Consider the following 20,324-nt stretch of genomic DNA (forward strand, 5'->3'; position numbering starts at 1 on the left):
TTTATGTTTATAAATAGAGGGATTTCCTCTCATTTTAAAACAACGAAAATTCTGAACTTCTTCTTCTTCTTTTGCACAATTAAATATTTGTGTACTTTGCTCCTGTTGAGTGACTCACTAACACCATTGTTTCTGTATCAATACACTTGTGAATAGAATCGTTCCATCCTGAGAGGATCTATTCCTTCAAACCTCAGGTACTAGAGGGGAATAATTTTCTTAAGGGGGACATTGTGCATTCAGTGGACTCATTTTTTCCTTTCTGTTTCATTCTATTGTTATAGATCCTGGTATATTTTTAACAATCATTAATTTGTGCTTATGATATTAATTGTTATTTTTGAGTACATGTTTTAAACGTTGTTGTTTATGTTTCCATAAAGTTATTGGTATAATTGTTAGTATAGATAAAGATTATAGAAAATTTAATATCACATGTTGATGTTCATCTAATTTCCCAAAAGTATCAAATAGTAACACTTTCTAGAGGCAAATGATAAATTATAAAATCAAATTAAAGATGATTGATTGAAATAAATGATAAGATGTTATAATTATCATTTTCCTTTATATTATTAATGTTCTTTACTACGTAATCAGACAACATAGTGTTTTAGCTTTAATGACTGATATGTTTTAAGTATTATTTTATAAATTTTGTAATGTCAAATTTCCGCGTGAAGCGTGGGTAATTTTACTAGTATATATATATATATATATATATATATATATATATATATATATATATATATATATAAAAGAGAACCTTATGTCCGCCTACGTGGTGCCACTACAAACCAGAATTCCCTTTTAATTTATTTATTTCCAAAATTAGCCTTCTCCTTTTATGAAAAGTTGCGACTTTAATGAAGAGTAGCGACTTTTATGAAGAGTTGCGACTTTTATGAAAATTGCTACTTTTATGAAAAGTTGTGACCTTTTCGAAGGATTGCAACTTTTCCAAATAATTGTAACCTTTTCGATAAGACACAATAAACATTTGTTCACATTACCCTTTGTTGTCTATAAATAGAAGAATTTTCTTTCATTTTAAAACTACAAAATTTTTGAACCTCCTCTTCTTATTCTTCACAATTAAATATTTGTATACTTTTGTCCTGTTGAGTGACTCACTGACCATTGTTTATGTTACATATTCTGGTATGTATTTTTATCGTCATTAATTTATACTTATGCTATTAAGGATAAATGATAAGATGTAATAATTTTCATTTTCCTTTACATTATTAATGTTTGTTACTATGAAATTTTGTATGTAAGATAATATAGTGTTTTAGTTTTAATGACTAATAGATTTTAAGTATCATTTTAAAAATTCCGTGATATTAATTTTAGTAGTTAAAAATGAAAGGAAGTAGTATATGAATTATCTAATTGAAGGACGCCTGCAATTATGTAATAATCCAAATATAAGAAGAAAAATTGAACGACGCTAACAAATAGCAATTATCTGATCCATGGAGCTGAGTGGAACAAACGGACTCCGTAACAGCATTTGCGAAAACTGAGAATTACGTCAAATCACATATGCTATTTATTCATCATCAAGTTCAAGCCGCCGTGACATTAGGGAACAAAATTAAATGCCTTGAACGAGGTATCATCCGTAATTCAATGCAAAATCATTTTCGATAACACCACAGCACTATTCTCTAGATGAATTCTCCAGCGACTCTCCGATATCTAAGCCCTAGTTCGAGCTTTAGGAAACCTAATTCCTTTGGTAAACAGTTAGTATTCAACATCAAGTTGCCTTCAAACTGCAAATTTCCGCCCAATCACAACTGTTGTTTCAAATTGATAACTGCTAACACTTTCTTCAGAACCGAGGTTCCGGTTCGGAGTAATCGAATACGAGCTTCTTCCAATGATTCTCAATCTCAATCAGTACAGCGACAAGGGAGCTTTGTGGAGTTCATCACATCGGAGAGAGTGAAAGTTGTGGCAATGTTAGCCTTGTCTTTGGCTTTATGTAACGCAGATCGAGTTGTCATGTCAGTCGCTATAGTTCCCCTATCTCTTTCTCATGGTTGGCGTCAATCTTTTGCTGGTGTTGTTCAGGTACTTTCATTAATTTTTTTCTACTCCACACCCTATTTCTTCCCCAATTCAATTAATTACATTCTGAAATATTCTAGTAAATAAATTTGGAAATTGCTCACATGGATGGTTGTGGATTTAATAAGAGTAAATATACATATTTTTATGAATATACCAGTAAAAAGTTTATCTCTTATATCTTACATTCAACTTAGTAGAACATCATATCTTAAATTCATGACCGCTCCAAGTGTGGATACGTTAGAGTGCTTGTATATAAACTTGCAAGTTCAAAATTTTGGCTTGGAAAATGAAGTCCACAAGTTCATTGGCCAAGTTAAAGAAGCATTCTCTTGACTAAAAGAAAGAAAGAAATAAGTCAACTAGGATAATTCTGTCTACATTGGCTAGTGTCAAAGCTGACTTTCTTTGATTTTCATCAGCAATGCCAGTCAATCAACCTTTTCTCCTTTTACTTAACATGGTTTTTCGTCTCCTTGATTGCTTGAAGAGATCCAAGCTTAAAATGAATTATTATGTGACCTTTTCGATGATATCAAGTCACTAATCTTTTATGTTGCTAACTTTTTCTTTGAACTATTATAGGGTGGATCTGCTGTAAGAAAAGTTCGATTTGATTCATAAATTCAATTTTTACCTCAGATCCTAGGCGTCTACCTAGTTAGGATTCAAGTCAGAGCTCTTGTAAAAGTATCGTCAAGGTGTAAAGAAGAGGGAGGGTTTATATGAAGTAGATCAGTTAGTAGATTTCCTAGGCTCTTTGTATTCATGACTTCTTGCCTTGTAATTTTTGTTTGGTTGCGAGCATTCCCTCATTGCAGATGAATACAACTTTACCATTTTCAAAAGTAAAATAAAATATCATCAAGGTGTGGAAATGCTTGTCTTATATGAGAATCTGATTTCATTAATTTTAGTTCCAAAGTTAATTTTCTAAAAGGAAAAAAGGTGATGTCCTCTGTTTTAGTCTAGGTTTATCAGAACCGTCGTAATAGATTTTCATCTAACATTTTATGTTTTCTGTTCACTTCTTTCCTTTCTTTTCTTCTAGGTGGGGTGGGGGTGTGAATGGGAGGAATTAAATGTGACAAAATCTGAGGGTACAAATCTGATATTCACATGGTCTGTTTTAACAATCTATGAAAGCTAACAACTCATAAATCAAATTCAAACGAACACCTTCCCCATGTCCCACCACACCATATAAAATCCGTGGAGGGTGTGGGGGAGAGCTTTCTTAATTTCCTTCTCAAGGTCCAATGGCTCACATGCAGCGGCACCTCACATTGGGCAACCAACATATGGTAAATGCCAAAAAAATTTCATAGACTTATATTGAACACTTTCAACGTATGCGTTATAAGTGCGAAAAAACTTCTCATAAACTTTTAGGTAGAGAAGGGCAATAAATCCCAACCAATCGAACTCATTTGGATTGGACAGTTGCTGAAAATTGTTATTTCTTTCGGTGCTCTTATTTTCTGATGTGAAAATTTGAAAACTAAACTATTCTCTCCCAAAAACCTGATGTTGGACATCTAAATGCAGTTTGAATTTGATTGTGTGAGTCTTTTATGGTAAAGCATTTTCCTGATAAATATGCATTTCTTGAATTGAGCCAAAGAACTAGATTTTCAAGGTACTGACCAATTTCTGAATTCACATGTTACTATAGTAGCTATAATAACATACGAAAAAAAATCTTTGACTTGAAATGAAAGAAATCGACTAACAAATCATGTTTCCACTTCTGTTCTGACCTTGCATTTGATATTCAGTGTTCTGATTGATAAATAGTTACTAATGGCAGTCATCATTTCTCTGGGGATACCTGATCTCGCCAATAGCCGGGGGGACTCTGGTGGATTACTACGGAGGTAAGTTAGTGATGGCATGGGGTGTGGCTTTATGGTCCATGGCGACACTTCTAACTCCTTGGGCAGCAGAAGCATCATTATGGGTCTTACTTGCCATGAGGATGCTGCTAGGAATTGCCGAAGGGGTTGCTCTTCCTTGCATGAATAGTATGATTGCAAGGTATTGAAGTCAAGAAACTTTTGAATTTATAATATGGTCTCTATACTAAATAGTTGTGATAGTAGTCTGTAGAACTGAAAGATCTGGTTTAACATGTTGCTTTAAAACTGGTGCTTTTCCCTGTAGATGGTTTCCTCCTACTGAGCGCTCAAGGGCTGTCGGACTTGCCATGGCTGGTTTTCAACTTGGAAGTGCTATTGGACTTACCTTTTCTCCTATACTTATGTCACAAGGTGGCCTATTCGGACCATTTGTGATATTTGGCTTGTCCGGATTCCTATGGGTTTTAGTGTGGGTTTCTGCTACCTCTAGTACTCCTGAACATAGTCAGCAAATATCCATTCATGAATTGAGGTATATACAGAACAAGGGGCAGATACACACTATAGTTGAGGGTAAATCAAAAACAAGTAAAGGGATCCCTCCTTTCAGGCGTTTACTCTCCAAACTACCGACATGGTCTATAATTGTTGCAAATGCCATGCATAGCTGGGTACGCATATATATCTCTAATAGTATAATTATAACTCTATGAATGCAAAACTGTCTACTTCTGTGCTAGCTTGCTTAATTTTATAGAGGTGCTAGTCTACAGTTCCTTATCAAGAAGTCCATATCTTATTGGATCAAGAATTTGTAAAGCACCATCATATTAGGTGTAAATATTACAAGTTATTGATATCCTGAAGGAAATTCACTTTGTTTCAAATTATTGAGTTTCATAACATGCTGAAGGTACTTATATGTCTCCTCTTAGTGCAATACATATTTACAATAGACCCTTGCGGTCAAGCCTGTCCCCGGACCCCACGCATAGCTAGAGCTTTAGTGAACTGAGCTGCCTCTTCTATTTCTAAATATCTGTCGATGTCTTTTGGTTTGCTAAATTTTAAAAATTGTGAGCAAGTCTCACGCCTCTAGCCTAGACACTAGGCGGCACCAACACTCGATGCCTTCGCTGGCCCGAACGAACCCATATCATGGCATAAACATAGAACATACATCTAGACATGAGCAGAATGCATAATTTAAAAGAACTTGAGGGATTCGTTTAACATAAGGGAATAAGTCTTGTAAATAAAGTATTTTTCATAAATCATTGTTTAAGTTCGTGAAGTAGCACATAGGTCAAAACTGGAATACAGGTCATAAGAGTACACTAACTGACCATCTATAAAGCCTCTAACATGACTGAATAAACTGTTTATCGGGACAAGGCTCCCTGCCTAGCCATACGCTTAACCAACCGAATGGACTTACTATATAGTCTAAGAACTAATGGAGCGCACCAAGAGCTGAAACATAAAACTTAACATTCTGCTCAACCATCTTGAATACCTGATTCTACATCATTTAAAATGCAACGCCCTCGACAATAGGTAAGTACATATGGAATTGAACTGTATGTAAGATAACATGATGTGAACTGCATAATTGAAGATCATGAGTAAAACATAGAGTAAACGGATCATAACTCAAAAAGAGGGTCTTTTCTTATCATAATGTACTCTACTTCTTAGGTTAACCCGACATAACCACCATGGAAACACATGGAGTCTGATCTCGGCCTGATTAACTAAGTTGCCTCATACCTTGTTGGATATGAGACGTACATAAATGATTTGCTAGCAAATGATCCGTACATGCTCTTCGGAAAACATGAGGATTTACCCAAATCAACGAAACGATCCTAAACCTACCGCGGCAAATGTAGTTCCGGGCATTCATTATTTGAACTCATCCTTCTCAATGTTAACCATTACTCCAAAAACTTGCCCTGAATAACTTTAAGCTCATATATCATAATTTGGTGTAATGCCCATGAAAAAAATGTTTAGCTTGGAAACCCCATAATTCATGACGTGAATCATGTGTATATATTGTAGAGATTATGAGAGATACATGTTTGGCCTAAAATCCCATAAGCCATAGTTCATAAATCATATTGTTGAGCCTCGGCTTAAATCATAGTTCATAAATCATATTGTTGGAGCCTTGGCTCAAATCATAGTTCATAAATCATATTGTGAAGACTTGGGTCAAATCGTATAGGTTTTTCTTTTATAAGCAAGTTCTTGAAAGAAATTATGAGAAATCTGAAGAAAATATTATTGATTGTGAATTTTCATTATTACATAGAGAACCCTATTTATAGACACTATAATACAATTCTTTACCAGTAGGAGACTATAAACTAATCCTATTCTGTGTAAGATTGTGTAAACCTTTCTCATTCTAACAGAAATTATTAATATCCTCTTTGAAGGAAAAAAACATATTTTTCAATTTTCATAAACCATACTTTGTATCAAAATTGTGGAGCTCATTGAATCGAATAATTATGAGCATATACATATAATTCATACATGAGTTCAAATTAAATTATTATTACACAGAGAACCCTATTTATAGACACTATAATACAATTATTTACCAAGTAGGAGACTATAAACTATTCCTATTCTGTGTAAGATTGTGTAAACCTTTCTCATTCTAACAGAAATCATTAAAATCCTCTTTGAAGGAAAAAAACATATTTTTCAATTTTCATAAACCATACTTTGTATCAAAATTGTGGAGCTCATTGAATCAAATAATTATGAGCATATACATATAATTCATACATGAGTTCAAATTAAATCTACATGAACGAACATCACTGAATTCATAGGATATCCTTAATTGGTTCATGAATGGAAATTCATGGAAAACATGGTTTTTTGTACATAACTTAATAGTTCATGAATGCAATTACATAGACATGGCAAAAACGGATTGTAGGGAGGAACAATGATGCTCCCACACTTAGAGTTAGCCTTACACACCTTAGATCGCTCCAATTGAAATTCTAATGTTGAAGAAGAGTCCCAAAAGTCTATTCTTGAACCTTGAGATGTGTTCTCTTAGAAACCCTAGAATGATGATAGGTTCTTGCTTGGGATGCATAAGTATGTGGATGCTTAGTGAGCTGTTATGACAGCGAAATAGATGATGTATGGGTTTTCTATGGAAGAAAAATTTGGAGAAAAGAGAAGAAATTCAGTGGTTCACTCGCCTACATTGTAGTAAGAGCCAGTGATTGTGCCACATTTGCATGAGGTGCTTATAATATATATTTTGTATTATGTTAGGTGTCGTATAGATTACAGGCTTTGTAAAAGTGTCTAACTGAAAATTCTGTGACAACTTAAAGGAGCTGTCTATGTATTGCTCCTATCTTATACTTAGTTTCTAAATTATTCAGTCTTAGTTGGTAATTCTTTGTTCTTGATGCAGGGATTCTTTGTTATATTATCATGGATGCCCATTTACTTCAAAACAGTGAGTAACTATTGCAGATGGGTGTCGTTATTACATCCTCTAAGTGACTTCAATATATTTTTTGTGATGATTGTAGTGATATAGCTGTATCTGTCCTTTTAGATATATCATGTTGATCTTAGACAAGCAGCATGGTTTAGTGCTGTTCCGTGGAGTATGATGGCGTTGACTGGCTATTTTGCTGGGGTTCTGTCAGACTTGATGATCCAAAGAGGCATAAGTGTGACCCTAACCCGGAAAGTTATGCAGGTAAATTTTCTCCATATCCCTTGTTTTTTTGTTGTCCTCTGGATCGTTGTTTTGATAACTGATCATGTTCAATCCTTCCCCTTGACTTGAAGAGTAGTAAGGTCATATGAAATATATAAAGCCGACGAGGTTGGGGTCATCCCATGGGAGAGAAGTGTAGGTGATAATTCACTTTTCTTAAAGTAATCCTTGAAACAAAGTTGGCTTTGCAATTACATCTAGGGATTATAGCTCAAGAAAACTAGAACTTGACTAGGGAATTTAAACAAACACTTGGTATGCAATTTACTAGAGAATGTAGTAAGAAGAAGAGAATGGCACTAGGATTGCTCCTCCTTCCTGTATGCTATATTATGGGTATAAGGGTGTCCAATTCTTTTCATGTGACATCAATATCACAAATAATCTTGTCTTTCAACTTCTTGGTTTGAGATCTTGTCAAGGGCCTCATTGGAACTTCCAAAGCTTCACAGTTGTCCTTCAAGGAGTAGAGCTTCTATGGATGCTATCGCATGTGGAGCTTAAGTTTTGCAGGGACTGACATTTTTCTAGGTGGAGCATCAACTTCTGTTTTCCTGTACATGCTTTACCTTGGGTTGTATGCCCTATATACCCAAAAAGGTTCATGCATGCTTTATGGCTTATGATGAGTGTCCCTTACACTACGAGCTAATTGCTTTTTAGTTTTTTTTAATGTATTTGATTAGAATTTTGAATAATATGTTTTTTCACTCTTAACGTAGGATTTGTAGCTTAGTATTTAGTAAGTTGTATTAGACCCCACTTGTGGGATTTCACTGGGTATGTTGTATTTAGTAAGTTGTATCCATTTTATACTACATGTACTTATAAATTAACTTTATATACTTTTGGCTTTTGAATTTTATCCAATTTTTAATGTATTCCATATTTTTTTCGTAGCTTATACATTTTCAAATTTTATTCTTTTAATAAAGCTAAATTTACATTAAATGTTGCCTACATTTCATCTTGGGGACGTCCAGCCCCAATGTTTTGGAAAATGGCATTTCCCTTGTATCTCTGCCTTTAAACACAGGCTATCGCAGTTGTAACAAGCCACATCTCTTTACGTGTTAAAAGTTGAATATTTTCTAATAGCATGTGGTAGAGATGGGTTGTCATCAGAAGCCACTGGTTCTACGGGATAGTCTGGTCAAAGTACAAGCTTAAAGCAGCCTTATTCAGTAGTGGAACTGTTAATCTACTTTCTTTCAAATTATTTTTGTTCGATGCTCAGTTAAATCTTGTTGAATATTATTGATATAAGGGAATATTTAATTATTGTTTCTTCTTTTTCTGGTCTTTGTTTTGTTTTTTCGTGCCACACTCGGTAAGACTTGTATCAAACACAACTTATTTGTTCCTTTTGCAGTCAGTTGGTTTTTTCGGCCCCGGTTTTGCTCTCATTGGTTTAACCACAGCACCAAGTCCATCCATAGCATCTGCTTGGCTTACTTTAGCTGTAGGACTGAAAGCATTTAGTCATTGTGGCTTCCTTGTCAACCTTCAGGTTAGCATTTAAAGATATACACTTCATGAAACAGTGAAGCAAAAGTTTTCATTTGTGGAACTGATTTTCCATTTATATATATTGACAGGAGATTGCCCCGCAGTATTCTGGCGTTCTCCATGGTAATTCTTGTTCATTTTCTCGAACTTTTTCCACTTGTTGGAATAGGCTAGTCCTGATCCTGATGTTAGTTACTTGTTCCCATGTCTCTATTTATCTGGCAAACATGAAACAGCATTTTGTTGTTATTGTTTAATGTTAGTTTATTTTGTTGAGAGGCTGTTCCATATTTTCTGTCTGTCTGCATCCACTTCTCATTTGATACATACTGAAAGAAAGGGAAACATTTTTGAAGTGGTTACTAGAAAATAAGTAAGAAAACAGGCCCCAATATCTTTCAGAACTTCTTTTTCTTGGTCACTGTGCACAAAGTATTCTCAAAGGAGACTCCCACAACATCCTCATAATAGTTTCTGCTCTCAATTTTTTATTTTTTGGATTACTTGTATTTTGCCGATTAAAGGCTATAAGCCGCACGACCATTCAAGAGTTCATGGCACCACTGCCAATGCTGCTGTGATCTTTTTACTCCTCTTTTTCAGGCTTTCTTTTTTGTATATCTTTTTACTGGGTTAACTTTGAACAACTAATAAGCAGATAAGTCTACATTGTATGAGGAACTCTGATTTGATTTTATCATTTCAATTCATATAAAAGTTTAACTTGCTTCCTTGGCATTATCTGTACAACAGCTAATGTATTGCTTCTCAATTATCAAAAAAATAAATAAATACCATCTTATATGGCATTGTTTCCTTTTTGGTTCAAAAAGTCTGAACATCTTTTTATATTTGAGAACTCTACGATCCAAAATTTCCATTTATCCCTAAAGACATGCTCTTTTATAAATTGACATGGCATGTTGAACCACTAGCTATTTAGGACACTTTTGGTAGTTACATATACTTAGTTTATCTCTATATTAATATATATATAAATCTCTAACTAGGCAAAAAAAGATATTCGTTTTCAAATATTAGGTACACACTACTTTTATCATTTGAAATTTCAATTCTTTCATCATATAATATAATAAGTATATAACAGTGCCATAATTTTTTTTTAATTTTTTTTTAGAGAATTGGTAACATTGTATTCTTAAGCATTAAGGATATGCAGGGGACCTTTAGAAAATCAGAAAAGAACAAAAAACATAATACTTACAAGGGTCCTAAGAATTCTATAAAGTTGATCTGAATCCTCTAATCCTATCTTTTTACACCAAAAATATAGAGATACAATGCAATTCCATTTAACCTTGTGAATGGAATTGGATATATCTTTAAAATTCCTACTATTCCTCTCCTTCCACACTATCCACTAAATGCAATGTGGAATCAAATTCCACCAGGTCTTGCGTCTCTAGCTACCTCCTCTCCTGATCCAACAACTAAGTAAATCAGCTGCATGTTCTGGCATAGTCCATTTCACTTCTGAAAAGTTGAGAAACATGGACCATATTTGTGCTGTGAAAGTATAATGTAAGAATAGGTGATTGTTAGTTTCCCCTGTCTTCCCACATAAAGAGCGCCAAGGAAGTAGGATCTTTCTTTTCTTCCTCAAGACTTCATGTGTCAAGCATGCCTTTCTAATGACCAACCAAGTAAAGCACTTAACTTTTGTTGGTGCTGCAGGCCTCTAGATATTTTTCCATGAACTCCGGTATCTGCTACTTTGCGAGTTGCACTCCTTTTTATACGCCCTGCCAACTGTGAAGATACCATCCTTACTGTGAGACCATCTAACAACATCATTGACAGTATTGGTGCACAAAATAATAGGTCAGGAAACATGTCTTTTAGGGGGGGTTTGTTTGATCCATACATCCCACCAGAATCTAGGTCTCCTTCCATCCCCCACCTTGATATGTAAATTTGCTTCTAACTTGGGCCATAAGTTTCTAATAGCTCCCCAAACCCCCGCTCCATAAGCATCCGTGCTTATGTTACTACACCAGAATCCATCCTCCCCATATTTACATTTAATCAAATCTTTCCACAAAGCTTGCTTCTCATCAGTGTATCTCCACAACCATTTCATCAAAAGACTGTTGTTATGCTTCCTCAAATCTCTGATGCCCAAACCACCTTTATCTTTTCTATGCAAAACTATCACCCACTTGACCAAATTGTATCCTTTGTTCTCTTTGCATCCATGCCAAAGGAAATCTCTCCTAAGTTTGTCCAATTTCTTAGCGACTTTTGCCGGTATAGTGAAAAGAGATATAACATATATTGGGAGAGAATCTAGAACAAAGTTGATAAGGATGTGTCTACCACCAAAAGAAATGTATTGAGCCTTCCATATGGCTAGTCTTTTTTCAGTCTTCTCGACTATGTTGTCCCATATCTCCAAATCTTTGTGTTTATTACCTGAAGGCATACCCAAATAGGTTGTGGGCAATTTCTCCACTCTGCAGCCCAAAATGTCAGCTAGCCTTTGGATGTTTGTCACATCCTTAATAGGATATAAACTGTTCTTTCCCCAATTAACTTTCAAACCTGTACAAGCTTCAAAAACAACAAAATTAGTTTGATGAGTCTGAATTGCTCCTCCTGTGGCTCACAGAGAATCACGGTGTCATCTGAATAAAGTAGATGGCAAATCTCTTTAATATCACCATTGTTTCCACTAATCTGGAAACCTCTGATCCACTTGTTTTGAGTAGCAATCCTTATCAAACTATCAAATCCCTCCATTACCAGGATAAACAAAAAGGGTGAAAGAGGATCACCCTGTCTGATTCCCCTTCCTGAAGAGAAAAACCCTCCCGGTTCTCCATTTACAAGAATGGAGAATCTCACCGTGCTTATGCAAAATTTTATCCATCCCACCCATCTTTCTCCAAAACCCATTTGTCTCAAGGTATTTAGTAGGAAACCCGAATTTACATGATCATATGCTTTTTCAATGTCCAGCTTGCACATTACCCCAGAAATGTTTCCTTTCAACCTGGAGTCAACACACTCACTTGCAATGAGAGTTGCATCCATTATTTGTCTTCCTTTAATAAAGGCCATTTGGTTTTTGTTGACAAGCTTATCAATCACTCTTTTCAGCCTTTCTGCCAGTAGTTTTGCTATCACCTTGTGAACTCCAGTAATCGGACTTATTGGCCTGAAATCTTTAAGTTCAGCAACACTGGCTTTCTTGGGGATGAGTGCTACAAAAGTAGCATTAAAGCTCTTCTCAATAATCTGTCTAGCATGGAATTCTTGTATAGCCTTTATAATATCCTCTTTTAGGATCTCCCAGAAAGACAAGTAAAAGGACATGGGAAAACCATCAGGTCCAGGTGCTTTCTCCATAGCACAGAGCTTTGAGCAGCCTAAGATCTCTTCCTCCTCAAAAGGACCCTCTAGTTCTATCTGCTCCTCCACACTAATGGTTGTGATCCCATGTAATTGTAGCCTAGGCCTCCACTCCTCTGATTCTGTGTACAAATTTTGGTAGAAGCTTTTGATGGTCTCTTTAATGATAGAAGGGTCATTAGTATTGCATCCATCCACCATCAGAGACTCAATGGAATTGTACCTCTTATGGGAAGTAGCTATTCTGTGAAAAAACTTAGTATTTTCAATAATTAGGACTCTTCTCTAAAGATCCATACTGGGTGAAATCAAGATTATATTTTTAGATCTTTTGGAAGCTTAAATTTATGCGTTTTCAAGTATTTGCGCCCCCGCATTTTTTGTCCGAATTCTGAAATATTTTAATCAAAATTTAAGATGGTCCTATTTTCCTATTCTTTTTCTATATGAATTAAACTGGATTATAAAAAACCTATATGCCAATCACCCAAGTCATTGTCCATCTATTTTGTCAGGAGAAGTAAATGGTTGTAACTTATCACCAACTGGCTCAACCCCTTCTATAAATCACTCCTGCTGAAGCACCCTTTTTGCACCTTCATCAAAACTAATTCATTCTAAAACCGCCATATATGATTTCCTAATTCTTTCTTCCTTTGTTTCTTTCCTTGTTTTTTCCTTGCTCGGACTCAGATGTGGGTGTCCGGTACAGGTGTAAATCTAGAGTCGGATTGTTCATGATCTAAATTTTAAGGCCTGGGAGTACGAATCTAGGTTTGGATACAAGTGCGGGGATTCAGTTAAAATAATTCAAATATCTAAAATTAGAGTTATAAGAATGTGCCTAAACTATGGTGGACTATATTGAAAGAAAGGAATGTACCAATTTATGAGAGTATTTTTGAATCTGGAATTATTTCCAAGTATAGTTGCATCTCTTTTTTTTGGTGTGCAGCATGGCTATTTCTAATGATATCGAGGTCAAGATAGAGTTCTTGAGTTCATTGCACTTCTGGTTACCAAATATTTTATATAAATTATCTTTTAACGTGAAAAAAAATCATATGCCTAAATTATGATTTCACTCTAACTTTTGTTTGCCCGACAAAGAGGCAATCAAGAAAGCTGCATAAGTGGATATATAACCTACAGAAAGTAAGCTAATCCAACCAATCTTGCTTGTACAATGAAAAAGGTCACTGACTTATCTCTCCGGCGAATTAAATTGGCCAAATTTGTGCGTTCATGAACCATGCTAAAGTTTCAATCAATTCCTGACAATATCCACACCGAGAAATTAACATAAATCCAGTAGTCCAAAGTCCAAACAAGATGTTCAAATAAGAACATGTCTTTTCTTCACCAGATCGATACTAACTTACCTACTCTTGCTCGTACCAGATCTAAGAGGACGAGGCCTGATTCCCAGACCCATAACTCATTCCTTCCTAACTCAGAAATCATTGTATGTGTTTCGGGTTTCTCTATCGATTTTGGTCAAAGTACCCAAAATCATTGACCATATTTGGTATGGATTCCACACTTACACCCACGCCGTGTCAACATGAATGTGACATTGAAAGTGAAGAGTCCGAGCAACTTAGCCAATATCACAATCACCAAAGTCATTGTCAGTCTATTTTATCAGGAAAAGCACAATGGCCCAACCCCTCTAAAAAATACTTCTATTGAAGCACCTTCTTGCACATCTCTTCTAAAACCACCATAACATAATTTCCTATTTCCTTCCTTTGTTTCTTTCCTTGTTTTTCCCTTATGTTTTCGTCATGTGCAAATATTTTTTGGGAGCCTTATATTTATAGTTGGGGTTGGTGTGGCGGTGGAACTGCACCTATATGCAAATTAATACACCTCAGTAGTGCAATGTAAGTCATTGCTGAAGTGATCACATCTACTACATACTTTAGGCATTGGAAAATCAGAGCAAAGCATTCAAATTTGATAGGCAATGTACATTTCACAAGGAGATGAAGGAACATATCATTTATAAGTAATACTTTTGCTTTCCTCGGGCAATTTTATCTCTTCGTTCCTTCATTCTTTTTTATGTAGAAATTGATTTTGGGCTTAACTTAACTCAAAAAATTAGTTTAGGAAGGAGAATGCCTAAGTCCGTATAACTATAAGAAGATCATAACTCATTCCCTTAATCCATATGGAACATGACACTCCCCTATGCCCAGGACTGTAACTGGAGTATGGATAACAAAACATAGGCCCAACATTGAAACACACCAATAAGGATTAATGAGTCTTGCTCAGATACCAATTGAAAAAATGAATTGGGGCCTAACTAGGGATGGCAATGGGGCGGTGTGGGGCGGGTTTAGTCAAACCCACAAAATTCTCAACCTGCCTTGCCCCACATACTGTTTTTTCCCTATTTTTAACCTGCTCCGCCCCGCATAAACCCGCTCCACTTACGTTATTACTGCATTATGCATAGAGTAAGTAATTGTCGGTAAATTCACTGTTGCAACTTTTCTTCTTCTTTATGTTATGTATGTATACAAATATAATTCATAAGGCTTGTATCTCAAAATAAAGACAACTCTGATTTTGGCTCCTGTACTTTTACGTCATATGACTTTTTTTTTGGTCTTTTGCGAATGATTTGAAAATAGAGTTGTAGCCTAGAAAAAGATCGTATTACCACATTTTTATTCACTTTTTTTAATCTCACATATGATATCAAAAAAACAAGTACTCTTGAACATTAACCATATGTTCTACTCAGCAGCTTTTTAAGTCAAACACATGTACAAGAGAAGAACCAATTCTATTATTGATGATGATTCCTTGTCCTTTTAAGTCAAACACATGTAAAAAGGAAGAAGCGTTTCTATTGTCATTGGAAAAAAAACTCAAATAAATTTACCTTGATATTTTGACAATGATTCCTCATTTCCTTGTTCCACTTTATTTTTCCTCCGCCCTCGGTTGCCCATTGTTTTTCACCTGTGTGCACAATTTAAAAAAACTAAGGTTTTGATCCGCCCCACACCATCCCGCATAGTCTTAAACCCGCACTGCCCCGCACCCACATTGCCCCATTGCTATCCCTAGGCCTAACTCAACTCCTAAAGTTAGCTCATTAGGGGAGGATTGTCAAAGTCTATACAAGAAAATCACAACATTTAGCTCATGAGGGGAGGTTTACTAGGGATGGCAATGGGGCGGGGTGGGTTAAACTTAACCCGCAAAATTTTTAATCTGCCCCGCCCCGCCCCGCCTAACAATTTTTTTCATTTTCAACCCGCCCGCCCCGCTTCGCATAGACCCATTCCTCATGATCCCGCCCTGCATACTTTTTTTAATATTTTCTTTTTCTAGTTAAGTTTGACACTAAAAATAAAATTCATAAAAATAAATTCATTTTTTCATTAAGTTGTATTAATTTAATAGGATTGTGACTTAAAATTTTATTTTTTAGAGGTAAATTGGGAAACATGTAAGAAATTGAATTTTTTTTATTAAATCATTTTCATTTACTATCTTGAATATTTTAGTATAGTAGCTTTAAAGAAATTATCTTAATAAATAATGATCCATCACTCTTATAACATGTAAAAATTAAGTTAAATTTAAACCCACATAAAATCACACATACCCCCGCCCCGCCCCGCCCCGTATTAGTTTTTAAAAAATCCACTTCAACCCGCCCCGCATCACCTTAAACCCACCCCGTCTCGCATAGCCTTAAACTCGCCCTACCTCGCATCCGCCCGCCCCATTGCCATCCCTAAGGATTACCCAAGTCTACATAAGGAAATCACAACATTTTTTATATTAGTTTAATAACTTTTTTAGTAATTCAAGTGCCAATAGTTTGGCAACCCTTTCTTCCAAATAACTTGGAAAACCAATGAGAAAAGAAAAGCAATCATTGTTTTGAAGATGTTAACCGTGGAGGTTAGAGGACTCTTTTTGGGCTTGACGTTAGGTCTTTGAGATAGTGCATTACTGAATTAATCAATACTCAACCTGGTGGTATTGGTCAGAGGCCCGATATGTTATTTAGGGTATTATTTTAAAGTAAGTTGGCCTAGTTTGTGTTGAATTGCACTTGTGTTAGCATAACATTTTGGGTTTCGATATGATCTTACATGCATGCTTTCCCATGAAAGCAATTTGTATTATAGAAAATTGCATGTTGTGTTAGCAGCTCAATCTGTATTCATATTATTGATGCTGTTTCAGTGAGCTAACTGAGTAACTTATTCTTTGTGTATAGGTATATCGAACACTGCTGGTACTTTGGCTGCGATAATTGGAACTGTTGGTGCTGGATTCTTTGTTGAACTGGTGGGATCTTTCAAGGGATTTTTGGTGCTTACATCAGTCTTGTATTTTGCTGCTGCTGTCTTCTGGAATGTATTTTCCACCGGGGAGAGAGTAAAGTTTGATGATTCCACTTAGATTAATTTTTTGATGGTTTGTTTTCCTGTTTACTTCATCAGTCCAAAAGGATGGATAGGTGTATTATAGCCAAAGTTTCTTTCTCAAAAGAGGAATGGAAGGACCCGTAGTCCTTGTTCTCCATTATAACGATGTAAATATAGTCAAGTTCTATGAGATAACTGATGATTGTGTTGTTTTTATTTTTACAAGTTGGGAATGCACACAGATTCACCACTAAACTTGCCTGTAAATGTTTAATATCACGTCCAATTCATTATTCCCCAATTTCATTTGAAGTAAAATTAGTACCCCTGTGATTGATGTGGCGAAAAAGGTTAAATCAATCCTATTATTGCGTCTGGAAGTGAAAATAGAGTTGAAGAGTCCAAATGACATTTTCTAATTGGATGTTAGAGATCAATGTATTATGAAACTTGGTGGAGATTCAGCCAAAAGCTGAAAAAGTGCCTAAACCATGGTCTCACTGAGAGGCATTTAAAACAGGCTTTCTATAGATCTTTGAATTATGTCACTAAACTTCTTGTTGATGCAGTGTGTGCAGGATCATTTATGAGGAAGCCATTCTCAGAGAGCATACAACTGATGGACAAACTGTCAAAGAATAACAGGGCACGGTACACCTGGGATACAAAAGTAGGAGATCTGGGGTACACATTTGAACTGTCGGTTGAACAAAGGAAGAGAGAAGAAGAAAGAGATCAAGATACGGCACACATGAGGACCCAAATAGATCTACTCACGAAGCATATTTTCTCCAAGTCTGAAAAGATAAGTGTTGTGAGCCAACCAAACAGGTTTGAAGATCAGGATATAGATCTAGATGAGGAGGCAAACTACCTGGGAAACCAAGGAGGTTTCCGGAATTATAACTCGGGGAACCAAGGTTACAATTCTGGAAATGTAGGTCGGAACTTCTCAAGGGAAGGACAGTATGATAGGCTAGCAAACAGAGAGCATGGAAACTGGCAGAATAGAGATGGGTATAGAAATGACCGCAGTGGTGTATATGGGCCCCAAGGTAATAGTGATCGGGCAAGTGGTAGTTCCAGTGGGTCTAAGCTCGAAGACATGTTGGCCAAGATGCTACAAAAAGTGGAATCAACTGATGCAGGGGTGAATGAGGTGAAAAGTAATTTCTCCGAGTCAACTCGTAGACTCTCACACCACCTCCATCAAGCATATTGAGCAACAGTTGGGGCAACTTTCAGACTCATTAAATCAGAGGAAGAATGGGTCACTACCAAGTGACACGATTCAAAACCCTAAGAAAGATGGGCATTACATGGCTAGCGCCACCAGGAGTGGTAAGATTCGTACTGACCCAATTTCTACAGGTACTAAACATGAGCAGGTATTGGAGCAAGCTAGAAGAGATGAGGATGAAGCTGAGCAAGTAGATGACTTGGAGGATTCTCAACCAATAGCTAACCCAACAAGAGTGAAAGAAAAAGAGGTTGAGGGAACCTTGGCTTTACAACAAATCCCAAGACCACCTCCTCATTTCCCTCAAAGGCTTAAAAAGAAAGTCGAAGATGGGAAATTTGCTAAGTTCAGCACCATGTTGTGACAGTTGTCGGTAAACATCCCACTGGTGGAACCACTAGAACAAATGTGAAGATATGCCAAGTTCATAAAGGACTTGGTCACAAAGAAAAGTGTTGTAAGTATTGATTTAACTGACAATGTTCATCACTGCAGTGCTATTGCTACCAGGTCTATGGTACAGAAGAAGGAGGATCCGGGTAAATTTACCATACCGTACACTATCGGATCAATTGAATTTGCAAAGGCCTTGTGTGATCTAGGGGCTAGTATCAACTTGATGCCGCTGGCCATCTATAAGCAACTGGGGTTAGGAGTTCCAAAACCCACAACAATGAGGTTGATAATGGCAGATAGGTCAGGGAAGCGACTTGTAGGCATTCTATGTAATGTGCTCGTGAAGGTGGACACGTTCATCTTTCCGACAGACTTCGTGATCTTGGATTGCGAAGTGGATTTCGAGGTTTCCATTATTTTGGGAAGACCATTTCTGACCACAGGACGAGCAATGGTAGATGTTGAGCGAGGAGAACTGAAGTTCGGACTCAACAAAGAAAAGGTAAAGTTTAATATTTGCAAGTCCATGAAGCAGCCACGTGATATGAATGTGGTGTCTGCAATAGCGGTTTTTGATGAAGAAGAAATAGGAGAAACAATTGAAGAGAGAATGGCTGTTGAAACCTTAGTTGCGGTGTTGATGAACTTTGAAGTTTTCCGTTTTGACTATGTAGAGACTGTGAATGCTTTGAGGGTATAGGAGTACACTCTTATGCTCCAAAGAAGTTGGACCTGGATCTGAAAAATAGGTCAAGTCCTCCAGCAAAACCATCCATTGAGTAGACACATATGCTGGAACTGAAACAGTTACCCAGTCACCTGAGGTATGTATTTTTGGGAACTAACAACACTTTACCTGTGATTTTGGCTGCAGATTTGAATGATGAACAGGTCCAAGCTCTGATCAAAGTGTTGATTAGATACAAGAGAGCCATTGGGTGGACCATTGCTGACATCATTGGGATACCTTTGGGTATATGCACCCATAAAATTCAACTTGAGGAGGACTGCAACCTAAGTATTGAACACCAGCGGAGGCTAAACCCACCTATGCAAGATGTGGTCAAAAAGGAGATCATCAAGTGGTAAGATATCGGGGTGGTATACCCTATTTCTGACAGTCACTGGGTCAGTCCAGTGCAATGTGTGCCCGAAATGGGGTGGTATGACTGTGGTTGCAAATGCCAAGAATGAGTTGGTCCCGCAGAGGCCAGTCACTAGATGGCGAGTGTGCATGGATTACAGGAAGTTGAACAAGTGGACCTTGAAGGATCATTTTTCAATGCCTTTCATGGACCAAATGCTTGACAGGTTGGCTGGCAAAGGGTGGTACTACGTTTTAGATGGATACTCTGGCTACAACCAGATATCAATTGCTCATGAAGATTAGGAAAAGACCACATTTACATGTCCCTATGGCACCTTTGAATTTAAACACATGCCATTTGGACTATGTAATGCACTAGCAACTTTCCAGAGGTGTATGATGTCTATCTTCTCAGACATGGTGGAGAATACTCTAGAAGTCTTTATGGATGACTTTTCAGTGGTAGGTGATACCTTTAATGATTGTTTGCTGAATCTTAGCAGGGCCCTACAGAGATGCGAGGAGGCCAACCTAGTGCTGAAGTGGGAGAAATGTCATTTCATGGTCAAGGAAGGCATAGTCCTTGGGCATAAGGTGTCACAAA

The 20,324-nt window shown here is 36.5% G+C and overlaps 2 protein-coding genes across 2 annotated transcripts; both read left to right on the forward strand.

Moving 5' to 3' along the window:
* The first annotated feature begins 1,599 nt into the window (after positions 1-1,599).
* On the forward strand, positions 1,600-17,235 carry LOC125816264 (probable anion transporter 4, chloroplastic). The gene is made up of 8 exons (XM_049495850.1): positions 1,600-2,082; positions 3,893-4,119; positions 4,246-4,612; positions 7,396-7,440; positions 7,543-7,689; positions 9,083-9,220; positions 9,309-9,342; positions 16,847-17,235. Exons 1-8 carry the CDS (start codon positions 1,678-1,680, stop codon positions 17,029-17,031), a joined length of 1,548 nt encoding a protein of 515 aa, XP_049351807.1. The 5' UTR covers positions 1,600-1,677; the 3' UTR covers positions 17,032-17,235.
* Positions 17,236-17,433: 198 nt separating this feature from the next.
* On the forward strand, positions 17,434-20,023 carry LOC125816504 (uncharacterized). The gene is made up of 5 exons (XM_049496119.1): positions 17,434-18,156; positions 18,257-18,597; positions 18,733-19,327; positions 19,441-19,606; positions 19,755-20,023. The coding sequence occupies exons 1-5, from the start codon at positions 17,434-17,436 to the stop codon at positions 20,021-20,023; spliced, it is 2,094 nt and encodes a 697-aa protein (XP_049352076.1).
* Positions 20,024-20,324: the final 301 nt, after the last annotated feature.

Source organism: Solanum verrucosum, unplaced genomic scaffold, assembly GCF_900185275.1.
Source record: "Solanum verrucosum unplaced genomic scaffold, falcon-dt-bn FXZP01000023.1, whole genome shotgun sequence".
Classification (NCBI taxonomy): domain Eukaryota; kingdom Viridiplantae; phylum Streptophyta; class Magnoliopsida; order Solanales; family Solanaceae; genus Solanum; species Solanum verrucosum.